General features: G+C 33.0%; 1 protein-coding gene across 1 annotated transcript in view; it reads right to left on the bottom strand.

The window, feature by feature from the left end:
* Nucleotides 1-1,781: 1,781 nt before the first annotated feature.
* Nucleotides 1,782-14,094, bottom strand: part of LOC124155241 — a 56,914-nt gene continuing 44,601 nt past the window's right edge. The window contains exons 16-18 of the mRNA XM_046528958.1: nucleotides 12,149-12,247; nucleotides 2,833-2,976; nucleotides 1,782-2,416 (exon numbers count right to left, since the gene is read on the bottom strand). Coding sequence (XP_046384914.1) covers nucleotides 2,336-2,416; nucleotides 2,833-2,976; nucleotides 12,149-12,247 — 324 coding nt within the window. The 3' untranslated portion in view covers nucleotides 1,782-2,335. The remainder of the gene's footprint in view (nucleotides 2,417-2,832; nucleotides 2,977-12,148; nucleotides 12,248-14,094) is intronic.

Genomic DNA, 14,094 nt, shown 5'->3' with positions numbered 1-14,094 from the left:
TGTAAAGTTTAAAAAGTAAAATTAACAGTGATAAAAGCCAATTAGAATAAAATTGGAGGCTTTATCATTAAAAAACAGATGGCTAACTTGCATTTATCAGAAAAAACGAGCTTTTAAAGCAGCAACATTTACATCAAAATTAGTGTTAATCAAATACATACATTTCACAATTACTTTTATTTTAGTGATTTCTATATGATTATAAAGTGTAACTGCTTTAGAATTCATGCAAAAAAAAGTACAACAAAAATCCTATATGCATTTCTCATAATTTTCCAAAAATTGTATTTTTTCTTCATAAATTTGAAAATAAGAAATATGTCCAAAAATCATGAAAAACAAAAATATATCAATTTTTAAAATTGTTTTTACAGCTTAAAAGGTAATGGATATATATAACCACATGAAGTTTCCATTTTATCAGGCACACAACCTGTACCAAGCCCTTTGATCATTTCTCTGTAGAAACAAAGAACTTGGTTTTGTTTTTGAATGAGCTACATTTTTGTCCTGGCACCGGTTTTGATAAAACATTAGTTTTGTCTAATTTGTGAAAAATAGTTTGAAATTATGATTTTTTCCCAAAGAAAAAAGTGTTTAATCAAGAATGGCAAAAGTATTGACTTATCAAAAAAAAATTACATAACTGGCTTAAAATTTTGTCCTTTATTTATTGGGTTATTTTTGAAGGATTTAAAAAAAACATGATCTCGTTGCTCTTGAAATTATCTTTCAAATTTTCATTTACATAGGCTACAGTAACTTAAAAAATTAACTGAGCATAGAAATAACCGAAGGCATTTTGCAAGATCAAGACAAGCAAAAATTTCTCTTAACTCCTTCAATTTTACTCTATTTGACTTCTTTAGTGATATTTGGAAGTTCTCATTAAGCACTACACCTGCCATCATACCCATGGAATCAATCCTTTTTCATTAATTTGATGCCATATACATCGATTCGAGTGTTCACCAAAGGAAGTTTCCTTCACCAACTATACATCCCTTGCAGGGGCGCAGCTAGGAATTAAGGCTAGGGGGGGTTTCAGGCACAACTAATACTGGGGGGCTTGGAGGTATTGCATACCTGCCAGGGTAAGTGGTAGGTGCGGAGGCCTTCCGCCGGAAAAAAATTAAGATAAATGGTTCAAAATGGTGATTTTTACGGTCTTCTGAGCGATATTTTATTAATCCTCACACTATTCAATAAGTAATATTAATCCAATTAAGTAAAATAAATTTAACTAAAAAATTTCTGTGAGCTCTGGGGAGGGTTTTATCCCCCAAAACCACCCCCTCGCTGCACCACTGATCCCTTGGCATTCCTCTTAGATAATTTCTAGACAGTTCTCTTTGTTTTTTAATAAGCTACATTTTTTTCCTGACAACGGTTTTGATAAAACATTAGTTTTGTCTAATTTGTGAAAAACAGTTTGAAATTATGATTTTTTTCCCATAGAAATTCTAAGTGTTTAATTATGAAAAGCAAAAGTATTGATTTATCAAAAAAACTTTACATAACTGGCTTAAAATGTTTTACTTTATTTATGGGGTTATTTTGCAAAAAAGGGTGGAAACCACCTCAAGGGTAAAAGTGTCAATCGGCACTATGTCCCTAACGTTTGTTGACACATTCTCTAACTATGTTCAAGATTTAAATTCAATTGTTTTAGCTTCAAAGAATTCAGAAGTGAAAAGCTTCAATGAATGGACTAGTTAGAATAAGTTCCACTAAATGGAGTCCCAAAATTTCTTTTACTTCTTAAGAATGAAAGTAAGAGATGAATCACACATTTCCAATATTTATTATCAACACATTTTACATTAAGAAAGCTTAAAAATACAGTCAAACATCTGTACAATAAATAAAAATTTGAATGACATAATGGAATTGATCACATACCTATCCTAAAACGTTATCTTAAGAACATCGGCAACACATACTGTTGAATATGTAATCAGCCAAATATTGAACCAATTGGAATATGCATCATCACTCAATTAATTGCAGAGAACAAAGAGTAAATTTCATCAAACATCATTCCAAAATGTGGCAAATGCTATAACACTTTTAAACCATTAATTGGATTTATTATTGTTAGACTTGAAGAATTGATACCAGTTGCTTGGCAAACAACTGCCCACTATGTACAATATCCACTTTACTTCCACTTCTGAGATCTCCTCTTGTACTGCCTAGTCCTCACCGATGTCAAATGATCATATATGGACAAGATAGTACAAAAAACTCTGATAGAATGTTCCCTGAGCGTACCCTGAATCATTTTTAGAGCAAGACTTGGAACTCAGGTATAATATTTACTTCTCTCAAAAATTTAGTGACAATAATTACACTTGGGATGACACTTGACTCCATTCACTCCACACTTACATCCACCACTTGTATCACCTTTACCCTAAAACAAAAAAATATTATTCTTAAAGATACAGCACAAATGCTTTGGTGTGTTTTTCATTAACCCATATTAAATTCAAGATGATGAATTAAACAAAATCATTTCCTATGAACGAAGATTTTCACATCAATTATGCTCAAGTAACATGCATATACACATCTAAAGGAGAGACTAAATTGAAAGAAGAAATTTATACAACATGGTATAATGATATATAATGATATAAAATGATATAATAAGATTTGATGCTTTCCCAGCGAATAATGCAGGTAAATTTTTATTGGTACTCCCACCGGGTTAAATATTCCATTTTAGCTGGTGGGTATCCAATAAAATTTTACGCACATAATAAAATGATATTACAAATGAGAACTCGTGGACAACTCAAGTAATAAGTGACTTGATAGAATACTTACCCCAGGACCCCACCGAGGGCCTCTTGTAACCCAGCATATTTCCGTCTTGCACATGGAGCAACGCAACCAGTCACAGCCCCATTTCTTCATTAGAACTACAGCGCAAGTTGGACAGACAATTGCCTCTCCTCGGGTCACCATTTCCTGTGATAGTAAAAAAAAAAGCCTTAGCGAAGGAGACAATATCCTTTTTAAAGAGCAGACAAATTTAAAAAACGTTGATACGAAGAAATCAGGATATAAATACATTTTGATGCGTGAGCAACTTTTTGTCATAAATTCAATGCACCATTTCAGTACATATACCAGTCCTTTTTGTATGCAACATTAAGGCAACAATGAAAATTACAAATAAAATAATCAAATAGAAAATACAAATTGAGAGGTAAGGTGGATAAGGGGGATTCCTCATCAAATGCCCACACACTTGATGAAGAGCATGTTAAGGCATTAATTGTAACCCAATCAACCATGTCCAGGCCCAACATTTCGTAACTTAGGAGGACCTTGCAGGACCACTTTAGCAATGTGACTAGGTTCCTGTCCACAGAAGCAAGGTAATGAGAAAGTAAGTCAAAATCACCATCAACTACAAACTGTACACTAAATTAGAACAATATGTATAAATAATTATGTAGCTGGCAATAAAAACTGATCCTAATATTATTTTCAACCTAATTAATTGATGCTTTCAACAAATGTCATCATAGGAAACATTGCCAATTTTTTTTACAGCTAAAGAAATTAACAAATAATTACACATCCGATATCACTAAATGTCAATCTATCATCAATTCTATATCTTATCAATTATTATTTTGTAAATTTCAACTTTGCATACATCTATACATGGGATTATGGCAAAAACAACTTCATATGATCTTATTCAATTGCTCAAAAGAATGGAAATCAGATTACAAAACTATGGTTAAAAACAAAGACTTCAAAAGTTCTAATCATGGTTACATATGATCAAAAACGAAGAGAAAAAATATTTTCAATGAATAAGTGAGCAAAATGAATAATATAATTTTTTTAAATGAATTACCATACAAATAAACAAAAATAAATTAAGGACATTTTACCATGGTACTGAAGAAAGACTACATTGTGATCTAGGCTAAGAAAAATATAAATTGTAAAAAATCTGTTTTGGTGAAAACAAATTCTTCTGTGTAATTAATTAAACATTCTAGCAGCCAAGAAATTTTTCAACATGAGTAGAAATCAGCCTATCGTAACAATTATGAAGTTAAATGATTTCAATGTTTACTCAGTGCAATACAATTTAAGTCTCTCCAAAGCAGCCTGTAATCATTGAAAGCCAACTGACAACAGAATATGGTCTGGCTGAAGTCAAAAGGTGAGAAAATGCTGCCATAGTCACATTAGATTTATGAGGCTAGCCCAATGGAAGCAACTATGAAAAATTTCAACAAGAATAAGCATTCTTTCATAACTCTCATAAACCAAATATTCTATTCAATGAACTCTGTCGTGGTCCTTCGCATCATTCAACAGCTCTATCTCTAATAAACCAATAACACAGAGTAAAAGTAGAATAAATATGATTATAAGAATTACTTAATAACTTAAAATCCAAAGAAAAGAGAGTAACATCTTGGTTATTAACTTTCAACGAACTTCCCAATGCATTAGTCATGTCCAATGAAGAAAGCTGACACAATGTGTATGTATTTATGCAACTGGAAAACTCAATGGAATGTAGGTGAATGGGAATAAAACAAAATAAATTCATTATTACAATCATTTATTGGACTGTTGGAAAAGTGTTACATTACTCATTAAGAGGCAATTGCAGTTACTGGAATATGCAGGACTTTTCAAGTAGCATCCATTGAATTGGTTGCCATTGCAATCTTTGGGTATTCCACTGTAGTCAGAGGATTTCACTTTAACAAGAGAAAAAAATTACGGCAATGTGAGAGGATAACTGTCTGCATGGAGTTAGACCAACCAAATGATAATGACTGCACATCATAAAAATCAATTTGATTGCTAGCAGTAGAAACAATAATTTCATTGAGTTGGAAACACACAACACAAGCAGGTGATATAGAAATCCAAGGATCATCATCTTTGTAGGTTAATTAAATCTGAAGTTATCAATTTTAAAGCATTGATTTGATCAGAAAAATTAAGTTAGATATTTCATTTAATCAATCAAACTCAAATTTAGTGACAAGAACATACCACAAATTTTAACCACTTGATTCAAAAAAGATAAAAATAAATTTGCATAAATAACATTATTTCAGATAAATCGTCTTTTATATCACACACAGTGTGTGCTTCACATTACAATAGTAGCTATTTTAAATCAATAACACTGAAAAGCACATGAATCTTAAGTGCTTATGTTTAATTATCATATTTAGCATTGAAACAAGAAAGTGTTGAAAAATGTTAATATGTTTATCAAAGCAAAAAAATGTGAAAAGTAGTGCAGGCCAATAATTAAGGAATATAGATTATTAAAACCCACATTGAAAAGTTAATGTAAAGAATTTTACAAACATATCAAAACAAAATAATAATAAGTCTTAGCTGATATTATTATAACAAAGAAAAACAATACTTAAGAGAGAAGATAATTATTGGTCTCAATTATCAATGATAATGTGTAAAGATAGTAAAATAGGCAATATAAATCTCTCCTTGATACATGATCATAAACTGAAATTGAATAAGATTATTTACATTAGCATCTATTTATTAATTTAAGACTTGGCAAAAATATGTGAAAATGTGATAACCAAGAAAACAAGATTGATTTCTAAATCCTATCCATTGCTTGCAGGATCTCATTTAAAAAAAACACCACTAATAAAATGAAATATAACACAATATCCAAGTAAAAGAAGTCCCAGGTTTCTAAAGCTAATGTGAATAAAGAAGAAGAAGCAAGTTGAGCTTTTTCTCAATCAAAAAAATTATCAACTTTCCTCAGCAGCAGATTTGTAATATCAGTGGCAAAACTTTAAGACCCCTCCAATAAAATTTTTTAGGTGAAGAGGAAAAGAAACCACTCCCTTATCATAAATTTATGAAATTCACATGCCTGTGGCTTAGTTTGGAGTGAATTCTACCCTCACATATCCAAACTATATCTTTGAGTTGAAGAACAGCGATTGAGTGCAGAACCAACAATCTCACACCACTGGTTACTGGGTATCTCAATTCCATGTGAACTTACTTTGGCACAGTAATTGTAAGATACACATTATGTATTATTATTACAATGCAGTAAGTAGCTAGTCATTCCACAATGTTAACTTTTGCAGCATATGTAAAACTTTCCAGTAGTCAGTTTCATCCAATTATTCCACGACAACTTGAATGCAACCAAGGTAACCAAGCTCATAATTCTACCAAATTTTCATTCCCCACACTTTCATGGGGCATCCATTAATTAAATGAGGCGTATAGGGGGCAGGGGGGCAGAGAAGACAATTCTCACCCAATCTCAAATGGGGGAGAGGGGGGTCTTGGCACATATCATGTAATTTTTTTTAAATATGCAATTAACGGATGCCTCCTCATGCTTGAGGATGAAATAGGTACATATTTAACATTTTATACAATTTCAATAGACAGGTATTAAAAGTTGCATTTGCAAAAAAAGTATTCTCGAAACATAAATTAGCATTTTATACAAAAAAATGATCTTCCCTCTATAATCAGTACAGTTATAGGGAGAAAGAATAATTGTTTAACCGCAGACATAATTATAACTTACTTTTAAGGAAAAATAGTACATAGCAAGTACAGCTTACATAATTTAAAGGTAACAGTCACAAGAAAAATTACATAAGATGTAATGGCCATTTAGTTCTGCGAAACATTCACTTGAATAACCCATCTGAACTACTCTGAGTTATTTATATTCTCCTTCTCCATCATATATCCTCCATTACATAAAGAAATTTTTCTTCAACATGGAATTCATGACCAAAAAACTGAATAATAAAGCAAACTTTCATTATGGTTGAGACCCCATTGTTTCAATGCAGTATTTAATAAAAATAGTTGACCAAGAATGAGATGAGAAGGCGAAAAAAATTTACCACATTAGAAGTAGTAAACCAATGTTTGTCTACATTGATCATATCTGGTGTGCAATCACTCGTGCTATGTTTATCTATTTCAAATTGTCTAATATCCATTTGGTGTGCTCTATTTTCCATTCAATCAACATTCACAGTATAAATAAAACACCTCAAATCTGATATTATCTTCCTAATCAATAAATTGAGTTCCAGAAAAGAATGCTTTCCAAAATAACCATTAAAGAAATCAAAAATGTAAATCGCAAACTCTTTCACATAAATATACATATCTTCATTTTTATACACATGAAAGGGCACAAAATTATTGTGACGCAATAGAAATTTCAGTGTCCAGAGATGAGCAATTACTTTTAGGGATATCCACTTTCATTTTTTGGGGATATAAAGTTTCATACATCCTATCACCCCTACTGTCATTGTCTCAATTTCATTTTCAATAAATAACCAATTTTTTAAATTGGTATTACATAGCTGACTCGTCTTAATCATTTATGTGTAAAATGTTTTTCATCTAAGTTATGCCAATTTTGAGGTCTTTAGAGCTGGTATTCCACAAACAAGATAGAATATAAGGAAGACGTTAAATTACCGTCTCACACCTGCTTGAGTTACAAAGGGCCAGCCTGGATGAAGATTAATGGCTCGCGTGTGACCGCAAATGAAGTGTGGGTCAATTATGGAAAGAATGGTGAAACGGATGTCAAGGAAGGATGATTCCAAAGGCTTTCTGGAGGGTTTTATGGCAGATGACGAAGGTGCTGCACTATCAGATTAAATATAAAATGAACTTGATTTGCGATGTGAATATTTTGATAAATAATGGATTACTTCGGATAATTATTTGGATATAATCACAGCTAAAGAATGCTCTACCTACAGAAACCTCAGCCACATGGTAAATCATGGAATAAATGTATTAACCCTTGGCCTTTGATTGACAACTTCTTGTCTCCTCTGAAAGTTGAAGTATGGCAATTAGACAACCCACATAACTGAGATTGCGAGGGAATTTCAAATATTTAATACAAAACATCTGATGGTTGCAACAAAATGGAAAAGTCAATTTGGCATCAATTATATTATAACATGTTCTTCCTAGCAATACACACAAAAATGCCTTCCACTGAGAAGAAGGTAGCCACTGAATACTTCATAACCTAACTCTGCTAAGAAGTTGCACTCACTCCAAGGCCAAAACTTATGAGCATCCCAACATAAAAATCAATTTGCTGGTCAAATTCCTCTTCTAGATGAGCTACATATGCACTCTTTTTATGCACACCTATCTTATGAAAAGGACTATCCTCCCTCCTCAGAGAGTTAGTTGTTATCCGAGACAGAGGTGTGGTATGGTAGTGTTGCCAATTTAGAGTAGAGTTGGAGTTTAGAGAGAGAGTTAGAAAATTTTTGGCCCCCAAGTGGTAAGATTTTTTGTGTGGAAAATATTGGTGGAGCTCCTATTAATGCATTTTAGGTATGAGGGTGGTTTGATAAGTCCATGACTTTTTGAATAAAATATATTTTTTTCGGCAAAAAAGTGTTTTATTTTTATACATAGATTCCTTTTAGCCCAATACCTTTTGTTCGACGTTTTTCCAAATTTTTTATTTCTTCTAAATTATAGCATTTATGCAGGCCCTCAAAATAGGCATTCGTTACAGCGATAACCTCTTGGTTTGACCCAAATCTCTTACTGCCTAACCATTCATTCATACATGGAAACAGAAAGTACTCGCAGGGGCTTAAATCTGGAGAATATATTGGGTGGGTTAGCAGTTCATAGCCTAATTTATGGATTTTTGCTATGGTGACTAAAGAAAAGTACATCCGTGTATTGTCTTGAAGGCGGAGTTGTATTTCCTCCTTCAAATGTGGTCGTTTTTCCTTCAAATCAATATTGAATCTGTCCAAAAGCTCTGAATAATATAAGCATGTGATCGTTTTACCCTATTCAAAATAATATATGTGAATGACATTGCGTGCATCCCAATAACTGTGGCCATGACCTTGTTGGGCGACGCACTCACCTGAGCCTTCTTTGGGGAATGTTTACCCATATTGAGTATGTACACACTGTATTGTGATGGCTTATGTTTCGCCCATGACTACAAAATGGCAAAAAAAAAACTTGTTCGGATTGGATCTGAACATTGCTAAACACTCCTTTGAAGTGTTCATATGATTGTGCTGATGCTTGAGTGAGGGCAATCGCGGCACCCATAGTGCAGATAGCTTTTTCATGTCCAAATAGTCATGTAAAGTGTTATGTAAGCACTCATTGGAGATGCCTAATGTATCAGTTATCTCACGAACTTTCATTCTTAGATCATCCAGTATCATTCCATGGATTTTACTGATGATTTCTATCATCACGACCTTTTTCAGGCATCCTGAATGCTCGACGTCACTTGTGCTCATATGACCACAATGGAATTAAGGGAACCATTTCTTCACCATTGAAATAGATGGTGCAGAGTTTCCATATTACATATTTATAAGGTCTTTCATTGGTTTGGACAACAGTTTTTTAGCACAAAAATTGTTTAGTTAGCACATGAAATTCACTTTTTTCAATTATCGTTAAAGTTCACAAGGTAGTCTGCTTTACATGGCTGTCAAATGCAAACTAAACGACTGAACTGCCTTAAAATTTCTCAGCTGTTTACATTGATGGCAACTAACAAGAATATTGTTGTATTTATAGTTACTATGAGAGAAATTCAAAAAGTCATGGACTTATCAAATAACCCTCGTATATCATTAACAATTTTTTTCATCACTAACTAAGACCAAAGGTGGCCTTGAAATACGAAACATTTTTGATGTTTCATTAAATATGGACCAAACTACACGAAATATTAATAATATCACAGTAATTACCGAAAGAAGTCCAAAGTATAAAGAAAACCACATAAAAAAGTGTTAAACTAGGAGATAAGGGTAGCTCTGACATAGAAGACTGTTTCTCCAAAATGATTTTTTTGATGAAAAGATGCCATCTTAAAACTCCTCATCCAGTACCCTGTGGGAGATGCATAACTGCTGAATTAAACAAAACCTGAAATATATAACAATTGCTATCAATTGCTTGACATAGGAGGTCTTAGAAGCTCGCTTAACTATGAATAACCGAACCAAGAAAATGTAGAACTGCTGGTGAATTACAGTGAACGTATTATGTGCTGGTTTACATTAGAGCACTATTATCATTAATCTATCTCCAAAGATGCTGTACTCTTCCTCAGCTATTTTTCCTTTTCCATTCCTCTTCCTACACTGAGCTGCCTTTTCTGATCAGCAGCTGTGATGAAGTCCACAAAACCCAAACTTGAAACTCTGACTTCACCCACTCTTACAACAAGCTATTTAATTGCACATCTGATTCCCTTATAATGAGAAGTCTGCGATTAATTTACCCTTGCCTTTATTATAATGATATTTTTCTCTTTGGAAATGTCTCACAAGTTACAGCTTTATTTTAATTATCCAAGATGGTGACCATGCACTTTGAATTAGAACCTACACGATTGTGAATGGAAATGCCTGTACTACAAAAGAGACAAGAAATCTTTTTTTGCACAAAATGCTTTTCCCAGTGATTTTGTGTGCTTATACGTAGTAGCTGTTAACTGATAAAATAAAATTTTCTTACTGAGGGTTTTGATTTTAAGCTCAACTTGACCCCTGAACTGATGAGGCAACACACATTTCATCCTCACTTGGAAATTTGGATGTGCTTCAGCAGGGTCAAGGATCGAGCTAAAAATTTCATGAGATCTCGTTCATATTCACATGAAAAAAATGAAAATGTGCCCTAAAGATTCAAACTTGTAAGTTTTATTGTAGATGAAGTATATACATACGTAGAAATTACTGAGGATTTAAAAACCAATAAAAGGATTAGCAACAAGGGTCTTTGGAATATTTAACAGTAGAAAAGTCACAAGGTATGTTATTGAAATCTCTACAGTGCATGATTTTGAAGGTTTGTGGATGAACAAACATGCCAATTCATAATTGTACAGCACTAATGAAGAATTTCATTTAAAAATTAAAATTTTATTTCTGGTAATACAAATGCATAATAATTACATGAAACAATGTAAAAAAATTAGAATTTTGGAATTTAATCTCTATTCTAGAAATGAAGCATTTACATGAATGATTTCACTCTTTACTGACAAATTATATTTGTAGTATTCTTGGGCTCACCAAAATATGAGCCTCAAGTCGAAATACAGCCGAAAATCAAGGCATTAGCCATCATGAGTCACCACTCAAAAAGTCCCCTGCAATTGAATTATATACTCATCTTGCGGCGGGACTTTAAGGTGTTATTCAGCTTTATTTGAAGAATTCATTTTTTGATATTTTTTTGCAGCCCCAAATTTGTTTCACTATTTTATGACAGCACCTCACAAAGAATGACTTACCAATACCCTACAATACTGTAGTTAATTCTGATAACATCTTCTCGCAACTATCATCTCACATCAATGATGTCAAGATGAACTGCAAGCTCTCCCACATGAATTTAGAATATTTTCATCTGAATCTATTTGAAAGTTATTCACAGATTTGCAGTAAATTATATACTTTAATAGAGAAGTAGTATGAACATTTCTTTAGAAAAATCACAAAAATTCACTCACATCTGGTATTAAATGAATTTAAGTAAAAACTGCCAATGATCATAGTTTGAAAAAGGTAGTGTTAATTCAGAAAACCTATTACTAAAAAGATCATTATAAATAGATTTCCAATCCTAAAAGATAGTTAACATGACATATTTTTATCTATTAGAACGAGCAAACATTTGCAAATAATTAAATTATGTGATACCCATAAAAAAATGGATATGAAGGGTATGGATACATAGGTGACCAAAACCAGTTCTTCTGATGATTAATAACCATACCAAAATATGTTATAACAGATCAAATTTACTACTTTTCCTACCATTGTGACTGATAAAAGAGACTATTTAAAATGGACCTCGGCATTATTTCTAAAGATCAGTGCTATATAAAATTCAATAGTTTGTCCACATATAAAGATCAACTGAATCATGCTAAAACTGTATAAAAGCCAAAAGTAAGAGGCAAAAAAAAGTCTATTATTATCTAAAGAAATTCATTAGCAATGCCATTCACTCCACTACACATTCAGTTTTTATAAAACTATTTGTGGCTATTAATGCCAGAGAGAATAGTGAACAAACTTACCTCAAGCATGTCCTTCGTCCTTTTTGCATCAACATTTGTTTCTGAATCCTTATTTAAACCTTCTTGGTACTGCTTACAATTGACACCATCATGAATTGCCTGCATACATAAAAAAGGTCAAAAATTAAAATTTGTTTATTTGAGTTAATTCATAAAAAATAGATGAAATCAATTATTAATTAGGAAAGGAATTATTACATACTAAATGTTTTAGTTTGATATTTCATGAGCACATGTAATCTTGATGATTAAGTTTTAATCTTTCTAGAGAACCTGTAAGTTTTCATTCACATGCAATATTTAATACTCAATAAAAAAATGGGAACTGATCAGCCATTTAGAATGAAATGATAATTTTATGAAGAATACTAAAAACATATTGTTAAGCAACTCATATAGATCTGAAAAATATATTAAACGCATTTCCAGCAATTTTTAAGGCTAAAATAGATAATCTTCCTGAGGTGAAATATAGAAGAAGGGATATGTTGTGCAATGAAACTGCATTTTTCCAACATGATAGTAATTGCCTAATGGGAATGGAAGTTTCATTCCTAAGTTTTAACATTAGGTAATTTATCAGGGCATTCTCTGATGACTATGATTACTGGGCTTTAACTTATTTGAGACAACTCAATTCATATCTCTATCCATATTTCCTGGTACACAACAAAACATATATGGGTAATTCCACCTCAATTCAACAAGCATTCTTCAGTAGGGTCTCAGATTTTGAAAAAAAAACAAAATGGGTGTATGCATATGGGTGTACTCACTCTAACCTATAGACCATTTTGTGACAAAAAATTCATGGGATTTATGCACATTAATTTTTTCACATTTTTGACAGAAAAACGTGACTGAACCTTTTATCTCCCCATAAAATTTGTGTAGAGCCATTTTTTATGACTCACTTAAAAGATAAGGCTTTGCTCACTGCACTTGGCATTGAAAAATGTATGAAATTCTATTTCCTATTATTTTTATATTTAATTGTACACTAAATAATAAGTAACATTTTCTCAAATATTTTTCTTCAAATCAGCCCAAAAATTTACCTAGCCATCTACAATGTTTACCTTACTATTCCAAAAATACAATTTAATGGCGAGTAATGTACGAGGGTCATCCGGAAAGTAGTACCCGTTCGTGCCGCATGAAGTGCTGACGACGCGAGTAGCCGCTGGACAAGGTCAGATAGCTTCAGTGGCTTGTCTGCCTTCTCTGAGCCAAGTTGCGTGACGCTAGCATTGCCTGTGTTGTTTCTGTGATTGTTTACAATGTTTAAAAAAATTGAGAACGCCGCCAGTTGTGAAGTGAGGGCAGTGATTAAATTCCTCAATGCAAGAAACGTTCGCCCATGTGATATTCATCGCCAATTAAAGGAGGTGTATGGAGACAATGTAATGGACGAGTCGTCTGTTCGGCGGTGGTGTCGCAACTTCAACATGGGGAGGGGGAACACACACGACGATGAGCGTTCGGGGAGACCGTCTGTCATTACAGACCGACTGGTGAGCTCAGTTGACGAATTCGTGAGGAACGATCGGCGCGTCACAATTGATGACATCTGTGAACATTTTCCCAATGTTTCTCGAACAATTGTTCATGAAATTGTTAAAGACCATCTGCATTATGCAAAAATTTGTGCAAGATGGGTCCCTCGCATGCTTACAGATGAGCACAAAACCAAGCGTATGGCTGCAGCACTGACGTTTTTGGGACGTTATTCTGATGAAGGAGACTCTTTCTTGAATCGCATAATTACTGGTGACGAAACATGGGTTTGTTATGCATCACCTGAGAGTAAACGACAGTCAATGGAGTGGCATCATGCCCATTCACCAAACAAACCAAAAAAATTCAAGACAGTTCTGTCCACCAGGAAACTCATGGCAACCATTTTCTGGGATCGACGAGGTGTATTGCTTATTGATTTTATGGCC

The sequence above is a fragment of the Ischnura elegans genome, chromosome 3 (genome assembly GCF_921293095.1).
Source record: "Ischnura elegans chromosome 3, ioIscEleg1.1, whole genome shotgun sequence".
Lineage (NCBI taxonomy): Eukaryota > Metazoa > Arthropoda > Insecta > Odonata > Coenagrionidae > Ischnura > Ischnura elegans.
This window is presented reverse-complemented; position numbering and strand designations above follow the sequence as displayed.